Raw genomic sequence first — 21,496 nt, 5'->3', positions numbered from 1 at the left:
ACCATCTGGTGCCAGGAAGTTTCTAGTATTTACATTTTTGGTTTCTTAGTGACGCCAGTTCCAGTCCAATGCACCCACAACTCTGGCTCCACAAAAGGGAAAATTTTCTAACAGTAAGAGATGCCCACCAGAGCATGGACTGCTTACAAAGTGGAATTCTCCCTGTCCAAGATAGTCCAAGCAGGGGCATGTGTCAGTCCTGGCTGGAGTGGGAGCAGTGCTAATGATAGGAGAGTAGACTAGAAGAGAATTCAAGTTCTTTTGAATTCCAAGATCTCACTTTAGAGTTTAGGCTTTTCTGGGCTTAGGGGCAAGATTAAAATGAAAAGCAGAGAAGAATTTGCATATGCATGTTGGCTGAGCATTACCTGTGGCTAAAAAATGTTTATTGGAACTAAAACAGTCTATCTCTTCAGATCACTGCTGAGGACACTCAGGGGGAAGGATTCTCTATGGAAGGAGGAATTTTGGTTTTAACCAGTTGCTTACTTGTGAAAATGAAAACCAACACTCAAGAACTGAGCTGTGTTCTTCTATAATATTCACAAATTATGGCCACTCTAAATGTCTTGCTTTGAGAATTGTCTTGCTCTTAAACATGGCTTCATTTTAAAATAAATTTTAAGCTGTAGTTTTAGTTTCAAAGTGAAGAGCTTGATTATGACTCACCAAGCTATTTATAGTAGTCTCATACCAGACATTTTGTGCGTGTGTGAGACAGAAAGGAAAAGAGGGAGAAAGAGCTCAATTCTTGCCTGGCTCATTTCTTAAAACTGAAGAAAACTGCAGTTATCAACATCTATCATGCTAACCCCATCAGAGGACTTGATATTCATTTCTCTGACTCTTCTGCTTTCGTGCTCATCAGCTTCATGATTCCAAAACTGTTGATTTACCCTTAAATGGAAGAGGTGCAGTGAGAGGGACGCAGGAGTAGGGAAGTAAAGAGGAGTACAGCTCACCTGAAAACCTCTTATTAGCAGCATGCCAATCAGGAGCTCAATTCAAATAGTATTTTCTTTTCACAAAGATGAGTCATGACAGAGCAGAAAGAGTTCTGGATGGGGTTTCAGTCTCAATTCTGCACTTAGTAGCTGGGTAACTGTGGGAAGAACATCCTCTCTCTTACCCTCAGGTTTTCCATTTGTTAAGTGGGGATACCTACGACCTACCTTACAGGGTTTTTAAAGGATTAAGTGAAGCAACCACACCAGAATCAGCACTGTGTGAAACTCTCACATCCTGTAATAACATTAGGTCTTACTGTTTTCTGGAAGGTTGTTTGAATCACTACTGTTTTACTACTATTCCTGAGGAGGAGTTGCTTTCCATTCCTCTTCACACGATTGTCTACAATTACTTGAGTTCCTGAGGTAGAACAGCCTTCTTTCCACCCTCTCCCTTTTCAGTGACTATAGCAAATATATTCCTAGATATCCACATCCACAGACTTCCCATCTTTAATTTCCCAAAAAGTGAATAAGGTGGTGTGGTCACTGGTGGGCATGTTATACGCAGGGGAGATTAAGAGTGGCTGGGAGGGTCAAGAGGCAGAAGAAATGGTGCAGTGGGACAGAGTGTGGACATGCCTAGAGATAGGAACGGATGCAAGCACATGAGGAAAAGATGCAGTTGTGTGCAGGAGGGAACTCAGTGGGAACTCTCACTCTTATCTGACAAAAGGAAATGACATTGGGTCAAGTGTCTTGAGGATATCGCTGAGGAAACGAGCTTCAACCAAGTCTCTGAAGCCTTGTATAAAGCCACTATGGAAATAAAACTTTTTTTTTTTTTGGCCTTAAACATTGTTCAAATATATAATTCTTTCTATATGTTAATTATATCTCAATAAAAACAAAACAAAAAAAATCAACCAAATATATACTTCTCTTGAATTTTACACTGACAATGAAAACTTACCTTCCAGAAAAGAGAAATCTGTTGTCTATTGTAGTCAATGGGTTGTTTCATGTACCAAACATCTAATGTCCCAGTAGGCTCTGTTTTGAAGGGAAAAAAACCCATATTTTCATGTATACACACATACATGTATACATCCATACATGCACAATATAAAACCTCTTAAAGTCAATTGCTTATTTAATAAACAATTCCAGGAGAGTAGGATTGTCAGGTAATTTCAATTTTCTTTGTGCCCCCATATTTCTTTCCTTTTGTTAAACAATGAACATATGTGTCGGCCATAGAAAACACAAATTTTACCTTAAAAACAAATTTAAAAAAATGATGATGAGGAAATTGGATTCCTAACTTACTCTTAAAATATGTAGTAATAAAATAACTCAAAGAAAGTACGTGTGATTATTTCTTTTTTATTGGAATACAGAAAGAATTAATTCTCAGCAGAAAAACCAAAATATGAATCATAAGGAACACAGTTTTGATCCTGTAAAAATAAAAAATACAAATGATTAACTCTGTGTTCACGTCCATTCCTGAACTTACCATGTTGTGGCATAATTATTTGGTTTTATGATCATTAGATCATTAGATCATGAGATCATGATCTACTTGAAAGGAAAGCCCATCTCATTCATCTTAATATCTCTCATACCTACATAGTGCTTAGAATGTAACAGGCTCCTGACAACTCTTTGTCAGGTGACAAATGTACAAATGAACAATTCAGACAATGTTAGCTACTTGATGCTAAAACAGAGAATGAACTGATTGAAGGAAAAACCACCATCTTTAAGACAATGGTCAAATATGACCTAATTTAATCTGAGAAAGTCAATCAAACAGACTTGAAAAGAAACTGAATAATCAACTCCTGTGTGCTAGAGAGAAAGAGAGTGTGTGTGCACCTGTGCATGTGTGAGTGGGTGAATAGTTTTATTTCTCCCATTATCAGATTTATTTTGATTTACAGCCAGGGGTGGAACTCACAGAAACAGCCCCTGAAAACAAGCTTCAACTGCACCAATGAAACTTGTTCATTGTGACACTTAGAATGTATTTGAGATGAGGCTTACATTGGGGTTCCTTCTGGGGTGACAAGTCCCATTTAACCAGACGAAGTTTCTGGAACATTAACTCCCACCAGGAAAAGAGAAGACAAGCAGCCAGGGAGAGGAGAAGAGAAAAAGGGAAGGAGCACATGCACCCACACATACTATGGGCGGTCCTTTGGCCCACTTAAACTTGCATCCCATATCCTCTTTACCCCCATGACATATGCAGCTTTAGTACAGTGGTTAAAGTGTGAACTCCAGAGCTAGACCGTCTATGGGCAAATCCCAGCTCTGTGATCTTGAACAAATGTTAACCACATCCTGAATACATACTTTACATCCTGAAGCCAGTTTCCTCATCTGTTCAATGAGGATTGTAGTTCTATACGTCACATGGGGCTGTTGTGAGAATTGAATGAACAGAACAGCCCTGACCTAAGGTAAGCACTCAGGAAATTTAGCTGTTGTTTCTTCATTTGGAAATGAGCTTGTTCAAGGTCCCAGAACTAGTAATCGGAGAAGCCAGGTTTTGAACATTGGTCTGTTTTATCACATAGCCAGCACTCTTCTCTCTGCACCCTGCAGTTACCTGGCTCTGAGGCTTGTGATTTCTCAACAGTACTTCCACGCCCAACAGGTGCTCTTCTGTGTTCTACCCTCTTCCTTTTTTATTTCCGTTTCCTGCCTCTCTCACCCTCTTCCTTTTGTTTTTTTCTAAACATTCACTTATTTTCTTCCCCTCTTTTCCCACCAGTGGTAGCTTCTACCCTTGCAGTGAGGACCTAAAGGTAAGAAATGCTTACCCAAGACATTGTGAAAATGCTCTCCATCCTTCAGGATTATGAAGAGTGACCCAGAAAACAAGCCTAGCACTTTTATCTGCTAGTCCAGATGCAAAAAGGAAAAAAGCACAGGCAACAGAAGGAAAGGGGACCTGACCATTATTAACCACCTACAACGTGTCAGGAAATATTTGGACATTTTATGTACTGCACGTTATCTCATTTAATCCTCACACAATGCAGGGTGTGTGTGTGTGTGTGTGATTACATCTGTTTTAGAGCTGAGGCCAAGGAGGCTGACAAAGGTTAAATGATTTCCAGAACACATGGAGTTGGTAAATGGCAAAGCCAGCTGAGCCCAGGTTTCACTATTTCCAAAGACCCTGCTCTTCCATTACAGTTCACTACATTGAGCAGAGATCTGAGCAAACTAGATAACCCAGACATTGACTACATAATCAGGATGTGGAAACTTGGATGTGCTCCATGTTGAAGCCAGATGACTTATTAGTGCTAAATGTCTCCAGTTAATTACATATTAGTAACAAATAAAGGGAATACTCATTGTCTCATTAAAGATCTACAACCACCAGATTACTACAGAGCTAAGAATTGAATTCTAGAATCACAGTCTCTTCAAAGGAAAAATTGCAAGTGAAACTGAAATTTTAATGGTGCCCACCTGCAGTGTTAGCCTCTGTGGGAGAGAAATCATTAGCTGAATCTGTATGAGTTTCAAAGTGTAAAATTTCATGACCAGGGGTGTCAAACCACTGCTGCTTAAAGCAGCATAAGAGCTGATATTAAAGAGAATCTTTGACATTCAACTGACACAAAATCACTTGAAATTCTAACCTCAGTGTTATCTAACAAAGGCAGATAAAACTATTATAGGCAGGCCAGAAAAGGAAAGCCAAAGACCAAATGTCCAAGTGATTACAAAACAAATGGGTACAAATGACTAAAAATACAAATATTGGAAATGGAAGTCAGGTCACCTGAGATGAAACTGCCTCCTATATGATAAAGGAGAAAACTGTAGAGTTGAATAGAGTCACCAATATGAAAAAAAGTGAAGATCCTAAATTAAGCAGGAGATTGACCTAAATGACCCTGAAGGTGCTTTCAACTCTAAAATCCCAAGATTCTAGGATTCTATGAAACAATAGGTGTGGCAAACAAATCTGAGCCAATCCATGTGCTTCTGAGATGAGCATCCATATCTGAAGCCAAGGCGAACACAGGAACGTGGACAAGAGCAACTTAATTGCAGGTGGAAAGCAATCCCTCAACAGAGGTTTCCTCAAGGAGCATACAGATTTCCAAAAAGAGTGAAAATGGAGAATTTAACACAAAGCAAATATGGAAAAGGCATATCTTGGGAGGTTTCAGGTAGTGGGCTCAATGAAACACACGAGGATTTTTTGGTCCAAGTCATGTTCCAAGCAGGGCAAGACAGAGATAAGTCACTCACTGCCTCGGTTCCTTGAAGTTCACTTTTTGGGGTTGACCCATTTATCTAAAATCTAGTTTTAAACAACTCAATTCAAACAGATATTACAAGTATCTACTTGATTAAACAAGTTTTATTTTCAGACGTTATCACCTGCTATGCCTCCACGGGAAGTCCTATATAGACTACCCCATTCCACTTCCTTCTTGATAAATGAAGTTTAACACTTGGTTCACTCTCTCTTTTCACCTCTTTCTGTCACCTATTTTATTACTTGTGAAGGGCCACCATCCATAAGGTGTTCCTTCCCAGTAGCTGGTACTGTCAGTCCCTCCACCTGCCCACTTCTAAGGATCTGTTTCTGTCAACTGATGCTTTTGCTTCATACTTCACTGAGCAAAAGGAAGTAACAAGGCAGGATTCCCTCATCTTTCTACCATGAAAAGTTCACCATCAATTCTCTAACATAGTATCCCTACTTCCATCAAAGTTCAACCCAACCTGAGTTCTGGATCCCATCCTCCCTTGTTTTATCAAGGACTTCTCCCCTACTTCTCTTGCATTACTAATTTCTCCCTCTCTGCTGGAAGCTTACCATTACCTTGAAAATACACTACAATTTTTCACCAATCCTAAAAACAAAACCAGACAAAGCATTTCCTGATACCACATCCTGCTCCAACTACTGCCCCACATCTCTGCTCTCCTTCACAGAACTTCATGAAGAGTTGTGAATTGTTAGTCTTTATTCCCTCACTTCACACTCACTCTCAGCCCGTTGCACCTGAGATTTTCTCCTATCATTCTACAGATATTGCAACCATGGCAACAAGCAAAACTAGTAACTGTTTAGAGATACATACATTTCTGAAAGTTATGTGAAAAGTACTGATAAACATATAATTCAGGATAGTGTCAATAGTATATTGGTAATTTCACAGCATTTAAGTTGAATGGTGGGTTCATAACTGTTCACTTTGCTGTTATCCTTTGTACGGAGAAAGTAGCTTAACCTAGCATAATCATAGTGGCAACAGAAGAAATGAACAGATTTTGAATATGTTTAGGAGAGTCAAGTGCTGGTATTGGGGAATAAGGAAAAAGAATTTCTTTTTATTTGGAAAAGGAGAATTTAAAGATAACTTCTTGATTTTTGACTTCAGTAACTAGGAAGATGGTGGTATCATTTACTAAAATAGAAAATATTGAAACAGAAGTATTTTGGAAACATTCTGTCTTGGAGAAAAACAAAGAGATATCTATCTATCTATCTATCTATCTATCTATCTATCTATCATCTGTCTGTCTAGTTTTCGAACTGTGGAACTGGATAAAGTCACCTGGGAAAAGAAGGGAGCCCAGGGAAAAGCCATAGGGATTGGTATTGAGAAGAGAAAACTGACCAGCAAGAAACCAAGAAGACCTGGTCAATGAAGAAGAATAAAATCCAGGAACATGAGATTTCACAGAATTCAAAAGAATCAAGTACTTCAGGGAGGAAATAGCTCCCTTCTCCTACTGCAATGACTTTGGAGGCCATATGTTCCAGATGAGGGAAGTCCATAAGTTGCATTGGAACTTTACATTTCTTCGTGGTGTTGTATCCTCCAGGAATCTTTACCTAATGTTCCAAAACAGATTAGAAGTCCTTGAGTCTGAGGATCTGACAAGTTATCACTGTGTCCCAGCACCTGGCATAGTTCCTGATACACACACACTTTTCTCACAGATCCATCTTGAGAAGCATTTTCCCCCATTTGTTTCTGTCTGGAAGGCTTCACGGAAAGCATTTCTTCCTATTGGGGTGATCACCATCTTGTCAAATAATTGAGCTCAGACATTGATTTCTTCCAGGATAGATGTTGGGCTTAGAGGGGACCCAAAAAGAAAGGAAGGCAGGGACTGTCATTGGCTCTCAAACATAACATTTTCCTTCTAATGAAAACATTTGCATGTAAATCTCTTTAGAAGGCTAAGAACCTTTGATTCCCATATCCTCAAGCCTTAGGCACTCAGATAAATGAGCTAATTTAGGAGTCAGCAAACTATTGCCAGTGGGTCAAATCTGCTCCTTGTTTTAGTACAGCCTGTGGACTAACAATGGTTTTTACATTTTTAAATGGTTGAAAACAAACAAAAGAGTAATTTTCAGTGACATGTGAAAATTACATAAAATTAAAATTTCAGTATCCATAAATGAGGTTCAGTTGGAACATAGCTTTGTCTATGTATTTATACACTGTCAATAGCTGCTTGCACACTACAATAGCGAATTTTAGTACTGGTGACAGAGATATGGTCTGCAAAGCTGAAAATATTTACTGCCTGGACCTTTACAGAAAATGTTTGCTGACTCCTAAGCTAGATCATTATTAAGAACTTGTTAACCAAAATGATAAAATAACCTCTAGTATTTAATTGGCCTTCTCAGAGTCAGGTAACTGTGGGGTGCAGAGCCAAGAGCTTGGGCTATGTGATAAAAAAGACCAGTGTTCAAAACCTGGCTTCTCCAATTCTTAGTTCTGAGACTTTGAACAAGTTCTATTAGCTCTAACACTTAATTTTCCAAATGAAGAAAACAACAGCTAAATTTATTGAGTGCTGACCATGGGTCAGAGCTCTTCTATTCATTAAAATTAACCCATCTTAGCAATATTTCAGAATTACAAATGAATGAATGAATTGCCTAGCTTCTCAATGTGAGAAGGGGTGGCTGCAACTGGTGACCCTGAATTTTCTCCCCTTTGGGAGTCTCTCACCAACCACCCATGCCACCACCTCTTATGGCGGTGGGGGGAGGAGGGCTACTCCTTCATTGCTCTGGTGTTAAGGTTGAGTATGTAGCACTTGCTTTATTTATTAATTGCCTATACAGAGTTTAACAAGACCAAAACATGTAAATTAGACTTTAAAAAGTGGTGAATGAGCAAACAGAAATACCTAATTTATACTATAGCTCTAAGGAATGGCTTGTTCATCTTTTTTATGGAGTCTCCTCCTGGGTGTTCTAGGTGGTGAGGGAATCACCTCCCCAACACCTTTCTTCTCCAGATGTGTCTGGAGACCCTGCAGCTCAAACTGAAGAATATTCTCCCACTACAGGCCAAATGTGGTTGCTCAGTTCCCAGTATCAGACCTGCTTTTGATGGATAAAGATTGAGGGACTGTTCTCCTAAACAGAGGAAAGCAGTTTCTTTCCTTCTACTCCTTACTTAAAGGTCATTTAAAAAGTGTTTTCCATGGAGGACCATAACAGGAGTTGAATTTAATGACACAGGAAAGGGCCATATGGAGTAAATAAAGACCTCATTCTCTGCTGACATGATCTAAATAACTGTGCTCAATCCACCAGAAGATAACATTGCTCTCAGTTTTGGGCAGCAAAGGCTCCAAAGAACTCTATTATAAGGTCATTCAGAGTTTTAAAGAGTAACTAAAAAAAAAAAAAGCTTACTAGCAATTTTTTTTAATGCCAAGTTACATATGAGTACACATTCGAAGGCTGAAAAGGAAGAAGTGTTAAAAAAATTCACACCTTTTAAGTTTACATCAATTGGTGTTTCATAAAGAAACTGATGACAGAAATAGCGGTAAGGGGAGAAAACCAAGCTGCTCAGAGTAAGAGGGAAGAGGTCCTACATCAACCCACAGAAAGATGAAACATAGAAAAGGGAAATGCAGACACTGAAAGGAAGCCAACAGCTTCGTAAATGTGGTGCATCTCAGAGTATGGGTTTCCTCTCTTCATGAATGCCTGCAATTACTCTGAACAAGTCAGTTCCTTGATTTGATTCATAACTGTCCATGAGTTCACAACCATAACAAGTTGCTGCACTCACTCATTGTTATGATAGTGGTTTATTTAAGGGCTATGAGAAAGTTACTGTTGTTACTGTCCCACCTTGAACTGTTTTTAATTTAACAGATAAACCCTTTCAGAAAAAAAAAAAAAAAAAAAAAAAAACCCCAAACCTTTCCACACACCTCCAAACAGGTCATTATTAAATGTCAGTAAGAATGACGAGAATTCACAAGCCCAGAATACCCCTGGTTTATAGTTAAGCCGAATGTGACATAACTTAAAAACTACTCAGCCTATTTAGTACCTTGGCCGTGCACAGAAAATATGGCCCATTTTCAAGAATTTTATCTGTAGGACATATAAACAAAGTCTCATAGATAAGGCATTAAAAAATACATTACTTTGACTATGTTTAATAAAAGAATAAAAAACTCTGGATTATAAAAATGACAAATATTTAAACAGAGAGCAAGTAGCTCAACATCAATTTTAAGAGATTTTTATCATAAAATGAGAGGGAATAAATTACAATTTGTTAGATGGAGTTATTTTAAAATACAGAAATGCAATTAATATAAGAAGAAAGGAAAAATATACATTATTCTACAATTTATATATTAGGTGTTATATTTTAGGATATTTAAATATTTAACATTAAATATTTTATAATATTTATTAAATATTAAATATTTAAATATTTTATATTTTAGGCTCTTTGGGTCCTTGAAAGTCACTTGGGTATTGATAAGTGTCATCAGCTATCAAAGGCCATTAGCAGCTCACAGAAAAATGAATATAACATATCATGAAACTAATTTACAGTCACACATATCCATAAGTTTTACAAATAAGCGTTTAGATTTTCTCACGTTAATACTTCACAATCTCCACATAATAAAGCAATGGATTATATGCCAATAATTTTTCTTCTGAGCCAAAGTTACACAGACTGTGAAAAGTTGTATAGTAGGTCACTAAATGAGTGCTCTTAAAAACTAATTATTCAGATGGTTATTTCTTGTGTATCCAAAGATTTGTTAATATTGACATCAAGTTCATATAGCTATTATTTATTCATATGATCAATGTTTGATTGCACCTTAGTTTGATTATACTTAAGACCTCAGTAAATTGTCATCCCTATAACTGCCAAAAAGAAAAGCCCATCAGACTAAGAAATATATTTGATATCCTTTCCATAGCTATGGGCAGGCTGGAGGCCCTCATTTGAGCAGTGTATATCAGAGGCATGATGAAGTGCAGTGCTGTAATATTTGGAAGAGAGAGGGCTGGTGGATGTTAAACTGTATTTTAAAATGTATGTCTCCAGAGTCTACCTTCTTTTTTTTTTTTTTTAAATGTTTATTTATTTTTGAGACAGAGAGAGAGAGAGCATGAACAGGGAAGGAGCAGAGAGAGAGAGAGGGAGACACAGAATCCGAAGCAGGGTCCAGGCTCTGAGTTGTCAGCACAGAGCCCAATGCGGGGCTCGAATTCACGGACCGCGAGATCATGACCTGAGCCGAAGTCGGACGCTTAACCGACTGAGCCATCCAGGCGCCCCGAGTCTACCTTCTTTTAAGCTTTTAATTTTCATAGAATCCAAAAGGTAGAATGATCAAGTTTTACTCTAAAGGAATGAAATTACTGGTTATGGTTTTGTGGAATGAGAGAGTTACTGAGCTAGTAATATAAACAAGAAATAGAAATAAGGGGTGCCTGGGTGTCTCAGTCAGTTAGGCTTCCAACTTTTGATTTTTGCTCAGGTCATGATCTCATGGTCAGTGGGACTGAGCCCAGCATTGGGCTTGCGCTGATAGCATGGAGTCTGCTTTGGACTCTCTCTCCTCTCTTTCTACCCCTCCCCGCTGCTTGCACACACGTGCTCTCTCTCAAAATACACAAATAAACTTAAAAAAAAAATAGAAATAAGAGTTATAACCAAACATTACTGAAGCGTAAGCTTGTAACCAACATGAAAACATGGGGCAAACAGGGGTAGGACTTACTTAATGTTAAAATTTCCCTAACAATATAAACACATCTCCCTGGACAATTACAGTACTTAAGCTAAAGTCAAAATTAACTTGTTAATTAGTGTACTCATTTACTTGTTAATTAATGTGTTAAATTAACTTGTTGATTCAGTACCAGTACTTTACAGATCCCTCTCCCATCTCTCCTCCTTCTCTTCCCACCCTCCTTTTTAGAACACATACCTTCTTCTGGTGTTTGTGTCCTGAATGGTTCACTCCAATCACTCCAACTACCTTTATATAGATGTAACTTAGAAGAAATCTGAAATTCATACTCTGTAAATGGTTTCAGATCCAGCAGATCCTGTCTTCCTTTGGCATTTGTAGCACTGACCTTGAATCAGACAAGATTTTTAAAGGTGTCAATTAAAATTAAAGAATTTTGACACACATAGGTAAGAAACTTGAGTAGATAACCCTTTCTCTTTTTTCAGATCTGTCATTCATTGAGAAAAAATACCAATGACAGGGCTACTGAATATACATGATGTTAATATGAAATAGCTTCTCATTAAAAACAAACTCTGGGGACTAAGAACCCACCTATAAGGGTCCCAAGGGGGATCCTGAAACAAGCTGAAAAGTAAGTAAAGGCTGAAAAATACCAATTTTCAGAAAAAACTTGGAGAATTTTCTAGAGATTATTTTTTATTTGGTCATAATTAGAATGTGATAAATGTTTTATCACAGACATAGAACAGACTTCAAAAAGAAAATTTTAATTATATTAAAAAAAGCAATTTCTCCTGAGTTTCAGTTATATGTGCAACTTATCCTTTGTTATTATTATAAGCCATTCTATTTTACAAATATACTAGGAGGAATTATAATCCTAAAATTTAATTTAAAAACATTAATGTCTAATATATCAAAGTGTGGGGCTTTATCTTTGCAATATTCAATTCCAGATAAGCCTCTATGGACATTTCCTAATATTTCTCTTTCTAATATGTAAAAAGATTACTAAAAAATAAAACAGGGGTAGCATAACAAAGTACAATGAATCCTTTACTAATTGTGGAAAATTAATATTAGTTTACAGAAGCCTGTGGTTTAAAAAATTTCAGAATCAATAATCAAAATTCAAGATATTTCTTAATAAATAGAGGTGCATATGACTTTCTGATCTATCTCAAGTGTGTACTTTAGGGCTAAATATTCTTAAACCCCATATTTTGCTGGCATGAAAAGACAGAGATTTGTGCAGTGATATTAGGAGCCCCTCCCTGTTTTTCCCCTTTACTCTTAAAACCATTACCATAGTCCAGGACCTGCTGCTGTTGGGCCGATATCTGAGTCGATTAAGCAACACCAGCCCCTCATCTCTCCACTGAAGGATACATCTGCTCACAGAAGCATTTACACATTTGATTCTGATGTTCCATGGAGGAAGAGGCCTCACTAGTAATCAGGACAAACAAAAACGTATGATTCAGGCTCCAAAATCAGAAATAACCTTTGTTTTGACATAAGCCAGAAAGAGGTGAACACAGCTCATTTCTAAGATGCATGACTACCAAAGCTGGTGAGATATATAAGAAAGAAATCCATGGCTTTTACAGAGAGAAAAAAAAAGTTTGATCCACTGCTAAATAATTAAAATAATTCTCCTTAATCTACCCTCATTTTTTACCAAATAAACTACCTTCAACATTAGTGATAGTATCGACTGCATTTAATCCAATGCATAAAGAAAACCAATGTACCAAACCCCAGAGTACCAATGGCTGACAAGCCAGAGATGGCTAGTGGTGATCACTTCTCAGAAGAAGAAATGGTGGTAGGGAAAGATCATACAGAATGGTCACAGGAACCAGAGAACAGAGGGAAAGAATAAGAGGAAAAGAAGGTGCCTTACAGAGAAATAGTCAATGTAAAGAAATGGAAGGTAGTAAGACGGGGAGAAGTATGATAGGTAATGTATAATAAATGCCTGTGTTGATACCCATAGCAATATACGCTGTGCAAAGAGGTGCTGTGGGAAGAGAGAAGAGAGACACATAATGTAAGGCTGGAAGTTAAGGCAGACCAGAAGCACAGTCCTACCTGGGGGATATTTGACACTGGCCTCTAACTCAACTGGGCCAATTTTATTTGCTCAGAAATGTGCTACAACTGGCTCACTCCAGGTCCCAAGGTGATGAGAATGGTAGTAGGTATTCTCAGAACAAGATACATTTGTGCCTTGATACACTTAAAAAAATGTTTATTTATTTTGAGAGACAGAGTGAGCAGGGGAGCTGCAGAGAGAGAGAGAATCCCAAGCAGGCTCTGCACTGTCAGCACAGAGCCCCATGCAAGGCTCAAACTCATGAACCATGAGATCATGGCCTGAGCTGAAACTGAGTTGGACGCCTCACTGACTGAGCCACCCAGGCACCCCTGTACCTTGGTACACTTTATTGATAGTTTGCACCTCTGCACTGGCCCAGCAAACCCACAGGTAGCCTATCTCAGAACAGTGGAGTAACCATGGGGGTAAAAAGATATCTCTGACAAGAAATGCCTACACTGAGTTTCATGAAAAATCAATCTTGCAGAACCCTCTCCTCAGTCAAATGGTTATCACTGGCAGCTAGTGCCTCTGTGGGACTAAGTTCTTTTTTCTCCAACAGAGAGAATAATGTTGAACATTCCATTCTGTATGGCCATCTCCATAAGGCTCTGAGATCATGCACTCTTTTCCTTGCATCAAAGTAATATCTATTCTTTGTGCCATTGTCCCTTTTGAAACAATTACGTACAGAACATTGAAGTGATTTTAAGAATAATGTTCATTTACCAATGAATGATACCTACAAAACATGAAATAAAATGTACCTATGTCCAAGAATGTAAATGTGGATGGAATTGAAGAAGCATTTCCAAGACTATTTGTAGCAGTAACCTTGGCTGTGTAACTGGATTCAGGCAATTCAGGGGTTAGGTTAATTCCAAGGTCCAAATGGTCACAATAATGATCATTACATTGCCTCTGCCAAGTGAAATTTTTTGGTCCAGTTAGCCTGTAAATAAAAGACAATTGTGTTTAGCAAGATACTTTATGAGTACTTGTTCCTTTTAGTACAAAAGGGATATAATATTTGAATATTCAAAATTCTAGACATTTTGTTAAGGTCAGTTGGATACATTAAGGGAATATTTGTATTCTATGGTAATAAATAGGACCATATTTTCTCCCCTTTTTTAGTAGGATTGAGACATTTTTTTTTTTAAGTAGACTCCACACCCAGCATAGAGCCCAATGCAGGCCTTGAATTCCCAGTCCTGAGATCAAGACCTGAGCTGAGATCAAGAGTCAGAGGCTTAACCAACTGAGCCACCCAAGCACCCCAGATTGAGACTTTTTGATGTGCATATAGATAAGTAACCCGAAACCCTGGCTGACATCCTGGCTCCTCAGGGCAGACCCAACTGTTACCCAAAGATCCATGGCCCTAGGCATTTACTGTACAAAAAGAAGTGCCAGCTTCTAGTACAGCCTGGAACCCTGGGCTCCACTTTCTTTCCCCCATTTCCTGCTCAGTTAGGCATGTGCAAACTATCCTATCCTTTGGATGGATTATGGAATCAACTCCAGGGAACAGAATCTCCCAGACTCTTCTTTGTGTGGACTTCCAGGTCACACAAAGATGCTTTAAAAAGAAACTCCTCCGAAGCTAATGGAAAGCTACCACAAGGAGGAGTCTATTTATATATTATGACCCTAAGAGTCTACAACCACAAAAGAAGGGATACAATGTGGCCAGTTTAACCCTATTAGAGCAGGGAGGAACATCCATAACATAAGCCTTGGATGCTCTGAAGAGAACTCTGAGTTAGATCGCAGACCCAAGACATCAGTTCTCACACTTTGGATGAATGAACCAGTTTTAACTGATGAACACTAGAATTTTTGTTAAAGTACCTATCTAGAGGTGTCTATTGCTTCTCTCTGGTAAATATAAAACTTATTTCTAAATGCATATCTAACTGAATTTCTAAGTGTAGTCTAAGACAATACCTACAAAGCAGCTGCAAAAATAGTCTTTCACTCACTGTAAAGTATATGCAGTATATAGGTGGGTGTCTCGTCCTCTGTCCCAGATGCAGGTTACGGTCCCATGTTCTCCCTTCTGTATACAAGATAAGTTTTGAGGCTGTTCCGGAACAACTTTAAAAAGAAAGTGCAAAGCCTCATATTTTAAACACCACACAGTTGATATCTCCGTCACATTGTTATTTGACAATAAGACAATGATACTTCCCCTATGTCTAGTTCCATCAAGTTCATATTTGCTTCCAAGGCATGAATGTCTTTTAATAACAATAGTGAAAATGGATCAAACACTACATGCTGAGTCTTATGCATTGTGCATGGTTTTTCTCAATTAGGTATCATAGCAGCTACATCAAGTATTTATTGTTATCATCCTCATTGTACTGAAGAGGAAAACTAAAACTTAGAGGTTAAATATCTGGCCCCAAATTACAAAACTGTGTTGTGGCAGAATCAGGGCTCCAGCCCAGGTGTAGCTGACTGGAGTCTAAGCCTTTTACCACCATATTCAACCATTTCCCCTGACAGCTGAACATCCAGTGCTAGCTTCATTACCAATGGTGATGATGAGTTTACTGATTCAGAGTGAGGTCCATTCAAATATTAGAAACCTTTAAACTTAATTTTTTTAAACTTCATATTTTTAATGTTTATTATTTATTTAAAATATTTTTTAACATTTATTCATTTTTGAGAGACAGAGAGAGACAGAGCGTGAATAGGGCAAGGGCAGACAGAGAGGGAGACACAGAATCCGAAGCAGGATCCAGGCTCCGAGCTGTCAGCACAGAGTCCTACGTGGGGCTTGAACTCATGAACCGTGAAACCATGACCTGAGCTGAAGTCGGGCGCCCAACTGACCGAGCCACCCAGGCACTTCAATGTTTATTTATTTTTAAGAGAGAGAGAGATAGAGAGAGCATGAGCAGGGGAGGTACAGAGACAGAGGGGGACAGAGGAACCAAGCTGGCTCTGACCTGACAGCAGAGACAGCTCTGACCCAGACACAGGGCTCAAACTCATGAACCACAAGATCATGACCTGAGCCAAAGTTGGATGCTCAACCAACTGAGCCACCCAGGTGTCCCCCAATATTAGAAACCCTTAAAAACTAGGGGCTCTTTCTCTTCCTAGACCTGATATTTGCTGCCAAGACACTTCTACCCATTAGCCCTAGTCATGTCCTTCTGAGTTGTATCATCTAAATCTAATTTCTGCAGAATCACTTGAAACACTTTATAAACATTTATAAGCTAATTCTTTTTTTGAATACTTTTTTCTTTTTTAATATATTTTTTTAATTTTATTTTTTTAAATTTACATCCAAATTAGTTATCATATATTTACGCTAATTCTTTATGTACGTGGACACTGAGTACCTTCCATGAGTTGGGCACAGTGCTAGCTATGGACATACAAAGGTGTACAAGGCAAGATACCTTCTACCATAAGGTGTGTATTTGTAAATTAAGCCATATTATAGTCAAAGGCAAAACCCAAGCTAGGAGTTTCTCAGATTTAGTGGAAGTAAGAAAAGACACTGTTAATCATTCATCTCATTGTACTCTAATACTGAGACCCACATGTAATAGATGTTTCCCTTGGGTGAGATAAAACAAGTATACCACTAAATCCCTAGATATTCTCTGCACCAAAAAAAAAAAGCTGTAATTGATGGAATAAATCCCCCCCCCCAACTTTTTGTTTTGTTCTTAGCAAACACCACAGACATGATAATTGCCCACTATGTGATGGTGGACAAGTTAACTTCTCAGAGGTTCAATTTCTTCATCTATAAAATGGGTATAATAGTATGGAGCTCATATAGTTTTGTTTGATGGAATAATAAATTTTCTTTTTCCTAAAAGAACAGACTCTTTCATATATATATGAAATACGTATACATTACATTGAAATATATATCATGTATGAAACACACGCATGCGCGCACACACACACACACTGTATATACTGTATACACTGTTACAGTTCCCTGAGAAAGGGCTCAGGGAAGGAAATATTGTGAACATGGTTAAATGTATAAATACACTCTATATATCTGTATACATAACTACTTATGACTAATCCACTTAGAACACTACATTAACTTCTCATTTTATGTACTACTTTTTATTGATCTTGGAGCCAGCAATAAATTGCCTTGTTTTTCCATTTGTTTATTTTTCTTATTATTAATTCCAAACTCTCAAGCCAATTATCTGAATCACTGCTTACCATATTAAAATGCTGTTTCATTTGCCTGAAGACCTCTTTCTTGGGTCCTTGCGAACTTTCCAATAAGATAGGTTTCCTTTGTGCCTGGTACAATAGCAGCTGTTATTCTGATATTACCAGTACTTAGTATCATGGAAATTCCTTCTTTTTCTGGTGTTTGATATCCTATTTCTTAAATCTAATTCTTTCCTCTCCTTTAATTATTTGTGTTGGTGGGGTACATCCTCCAGTAATTCCCTGGAAAAGGGCACAGGGAGGAACTACTTTGACCATGACTAAAAATGTATTTATTCTACCCTCACACTTGACTAATACTTTGGCTGAGTATTAAATTCTAAATTGAGAAGAATTTTCATCCAGGATTCTGGAGACAATACTCTACTGTCTTCCATATTCTAGGGTGCTGTTGAGAAGCTTGAAGCCATCTGATTCTTTAATGTTTATTTATTTTTAAGAGACAGAGACAGAGCACGAGTGGGGGAGGAGCAGAGAGAGAGGGAGACACAGAATCTGAAGCTGGGTCCAGGCTCCGAGCTGTCAGCATAGAGCCCGATGTGGGGCTTGAACTCGTGAACCACAATATCATGACCCAAGCTGAAGTTGGACACTTAACCAACTGAGCCACCCAGGCGCCCCAGTCATTCTGATTCTTGAACCACTGTTTTTCATCTTCAGAAGATTGTAAAATCTTTTCTTTGTCCCCACTATTCTGATTTTTCACAAAGATGTGCTTAATGAGGGCCTACTTTCTTTTGGATTCTTGGAGTGTATACATTCTGGGAACTTTTGTCCTTCAGTTTGGGAAACAGTCTTGAATTATTTTTCTGTTGATTCTCTCTTCTCTATTTTTATCTTTCTAAAAATCTCTAGTTTTCATCGGTTGGATCTTCCTCTAATTTTATATATTACCCTCTATAGTTTTAAGCTCTTCATCTTTCTGCTCTACCATCAAGGAAAAACCTCCTCAGTGTATATACCTAGTCTCTTGTTAAGTTTTTCATTTGTTTATCATTGGGGGCCATGTTTTCTATTCTCTGAATATTTTCTTTCCACACAGCATCCTATCTTTGTTCTGTATGCAATAGTTTCTCTCAATTCTCTGAGGGTATCAAGGATAGTTTTTGTTTTTTAATATTTCCTCCCTGAATACATTCTACTTCTTCCACTTTGCTTATATGCTTTGTTCCCTATGTTTGTTCTGGTTTCTATCTTTCATAGCAGACATTTTCCCCAGATCCTTATATTTTTACTCATGTATAGAAGTGAGGCACTATTTAAATTATAGATTGGAATTCTGCATGTGTGTCAGCTGAGGTGCATTTGCTGATTCTGGGTTTCACCCAGGGTAATCTGGCCAGGTTTTCTGTATTGTCAATTATTTTATTAAAAATTTTTTTAAATATTTATTTATTTTTGAGAGAGACAGAGCATGAGTGGGGGAGGGGCAGAGAGAGAGGGAGACACAGAATAATCAGAAGCAGGCTCCAGGCTCTGGGCTGTCATCACAGAGCCCGACGTAGCGCTCAAACCCACGAATGGGGAGATCATGACCTGAGCTAAAGTCGTATGCTCAACCGAGTCACCCAGGTGCCACAGTATCGTCAATAATTTTAGATATTTCCTCTTGGCCTTGTCAGATTTCTTAGAAAAGGATATTCTAACTTTAGTGGGGGAGAGTACAGGGTTGAAGGGAGCTATTTGTAGGTGTTCCTTTAATCCCTCTGTTTTTCAGCATGGTATTACCAATCTCAACTGAAGTGGTCGGAGCTAGTTTAGTGACCCTCTGATGCCAAGCCTCCAGTCTTATGCCAGAGTAGTGGAGCAGTGAATGTCTAGCTACATGGAATTTGGAAAGAGATCTGAGAATCTGTTTTTCAAATATATTTTCAATGGAATCTCTCATTTCTTAGTCCTATTTTACCCTTCGTCCCAGAAAGACATGATATCACCAATTTCTGAGTCTTTCTGGGGTGGAATCTTCTGCATTCAATCATGTTGCATCATGACATTTCTCATCGCTAGCTGCTGGCTAAGCCAATTATTACTCGTCTACCTGCTTTCTAGCTTCTAGAAGTTTGTTGATATGTCTCCCCTCCCATCCTAACCCTTCATAGGGTCTTTTGATGACCAAATGACATATAAAGCACGTGGTACTTTTAAGTAATTAAAAAGTTAGTTCTCACTCGTATCTTTACTCCTAAAAGTTTTCAGAGACTCTTATTTTAAAGAGCACAGCTTTTACTCACAAATCAAGTCAACTTTCCTAGCATGAGGTCCCCACACCCCAGGACTTGGTTTTGACAGAGACTATCTGTTCCAGGGGAAACCAGGCCTCATTCTCTTCAATACAAGTGTATAATAGCTGACACCAAAAAAAGGACAGAAATCAAAGCCTCTGAAAATTAAGATAGCTTGCAATATAATAAATTGATATGAGTACTACAGTTGTTATTGTTTTTAAAAGCCCTACTTACTATGGGAAATTAATAGTCTTGGAAAAATAGCTTTCAGAAATATCAACAGTCAAGTATATGCTGAAAACACCCAAGGGGCACCTGGGTGGCTCAGTCGGTTGAGTATCTGACTTTGGCTAAGTCATGATCTCTCAGTTCATGGGTCTGAATCCCAGGTCAGGTTCTCTGTGATGAGTACAGAGGCCATTTTGGACCCTCTGTTCCCCTCTATCTCTGCCCCTCCCTCTCCCTCTCTCTCTCTCTCTCTCTCCCTCATAAACAAACAAACAAACATTAAAAGACCCACCCAAGCAAGAATCCATTGTCTTTCATTTATTGCCTTGATTTTCTAAATAGCTTGTGGATCGATCCTATGAGGTTAAGCTAGAGCACTGATTGCTTACTTACTGCACAATTGGAATGAGGTCTTGGCAGCAGAGCAGCCTAAGCCCTGGAAGGGGCTGGGAAGAAAAGGCTAAATTACCCATTCCCAGTTCTTAGAAAACAGCCAACTTTATGACAGCATCCTTAGGATATACAAAGGCACTGTGGACACCACTTATCACAGAAAAAGGGCTCTTTACTCCCTCACTAGATAGGATTAAGCTTGCTATACTAGGCAAAACCAAAATTCATTGTGTCTTTTCTTGGAATGACTAGCTGTACTCAGAAAAAGGTGCTACTTTCAGTCAGTCCTTCCCCTCAAAGGTGCTAACCTTGCTTGAAGAGCAGCCATTTGGTGGTGCGGTTACAACTAGAGCACACCGTGCAAGCAAAATTCCAGCAGCACCACCCAACTTTGCTACACCACGACAGATCCTTTTGACCATCTCCCTGGGTTTTCTGATGCTGCAACTGTCACAAATGCATCTGCATATTCTGGATGGAAAGTTTTGAAAATGAAAAGGGGTTGTAGCACTCTAACATACCTAAGAAAAGGTAGGAAATGGAATGGGATGGCTAAAGACATGTGCAAGGACACTGACTTTCAAAGCTACTGTTAGCCTAGTAAATATGAAGAAAACAGCAGCAGCACTGTGAACACCCACAACTGACATCTATGCCTGGGAATATCTAATACACATATGTAATGTTGGTCTACTAACAAGTTACCCCAGGGTAAAACATTCATGTGTTCTGAGGACAAGGAAGGTGAGGACCAATGGTGATTTTTAGAAAAGTTTTGATTTTGTCTATCACTTTTTTATACTGTTCTTTTAAGGGAAATGGGGTCGCCTACCCAACACACTGTGCACAGGAATAAAAGAGTCAAGCCACATAAAACTTCAACCCTAATGCTTATCACCTAGGTGCATTCCATGGGCCTGGTACTAGATTAAGCACTTTGCATACTGAGTGTCATCTATTCACTACAACCATTTTCTGAAGTATGTGTTAGTATCTTCATAACAGACAGAGAAACTGGGGCTCAGAGAATTGAAACTGCCTACTGCTAGTGACAGGGTTGGGCTTCAAAGCCCATGTTCCTTTTAGGACACCACAGGCAGTCAGAGCCAAGAGTACATGACCCATAAATGGTACGAATAGGAGGCCCTGAACTGGAAGAGGAGGACTGGCCTGGTTTATATCTTCTCAGCCTCCAGTGATTTGTTCAGCTGTTTGCTTGGTATTCTACTCACTGCTTCTGGTGACTCTCCAGCAAGATTGCTTGGCACCAACCATATCCTTGCAGGTCAAAGAATAGTGGTTTCCATCTTTAG

General features: G+C 38.6%; 1 protein-coding gene across 1 annotated transcript in view; it reads right to left on the bottom strand.

Moving 5' to 3' along the window:
- The window catches only part of IL12RB2 (interleukin 12 receptor subunit beta 2), a 142,947-nt gene that overhangs the window by 106,964 nt on the left and 14,487 nt on the right, over positions 1-21,496 (bottom strand). Inside the window, exons 4-8 of the mRNA XM_042997534.1 lie at positions 15,087-15,201; positions 13,869-14,053; positions 12,307-12,449; positions 11,232-11,382; positions 1,921-2,000 (exon numbers count right to left, since the gene is read on the bottom strand). Coding sequence (XP_042853468.1) covers positions 1,921-2,000; positions 11,232-11,382; positions 12,307-12,449; positions 13,869-14,053; positions 15,087-15,201 — 674 coding nt within the window. The remainder of the gene's footprint in view (positions 1-1,920; positions 2,001-11,231; positions 11,383-12,306; positions 12,450-13,868; positions 14,054-15,086; positions 15,202-21,496) is intronic.

Source organism: Panthera tigris, chromosome C1 (assembly GCF_018350195.1).
Source record: "Panthera tigris isolate Pti1 chromosome C1, P.tigris_Pti1_mat1.1, whole genome shotgun sequence".
Classification (NCBI taxonomy): domain Eukaryota; kingdom Metazoa; phylum Chordata; class Mammalia; order Carnivora; family Felidae; genus Panthera; species Panthera tigris.
Note: the sequence above shows the minus strand (reverse complement) of the source record. Positions and strands in the feature narration are given on the sequence as shown.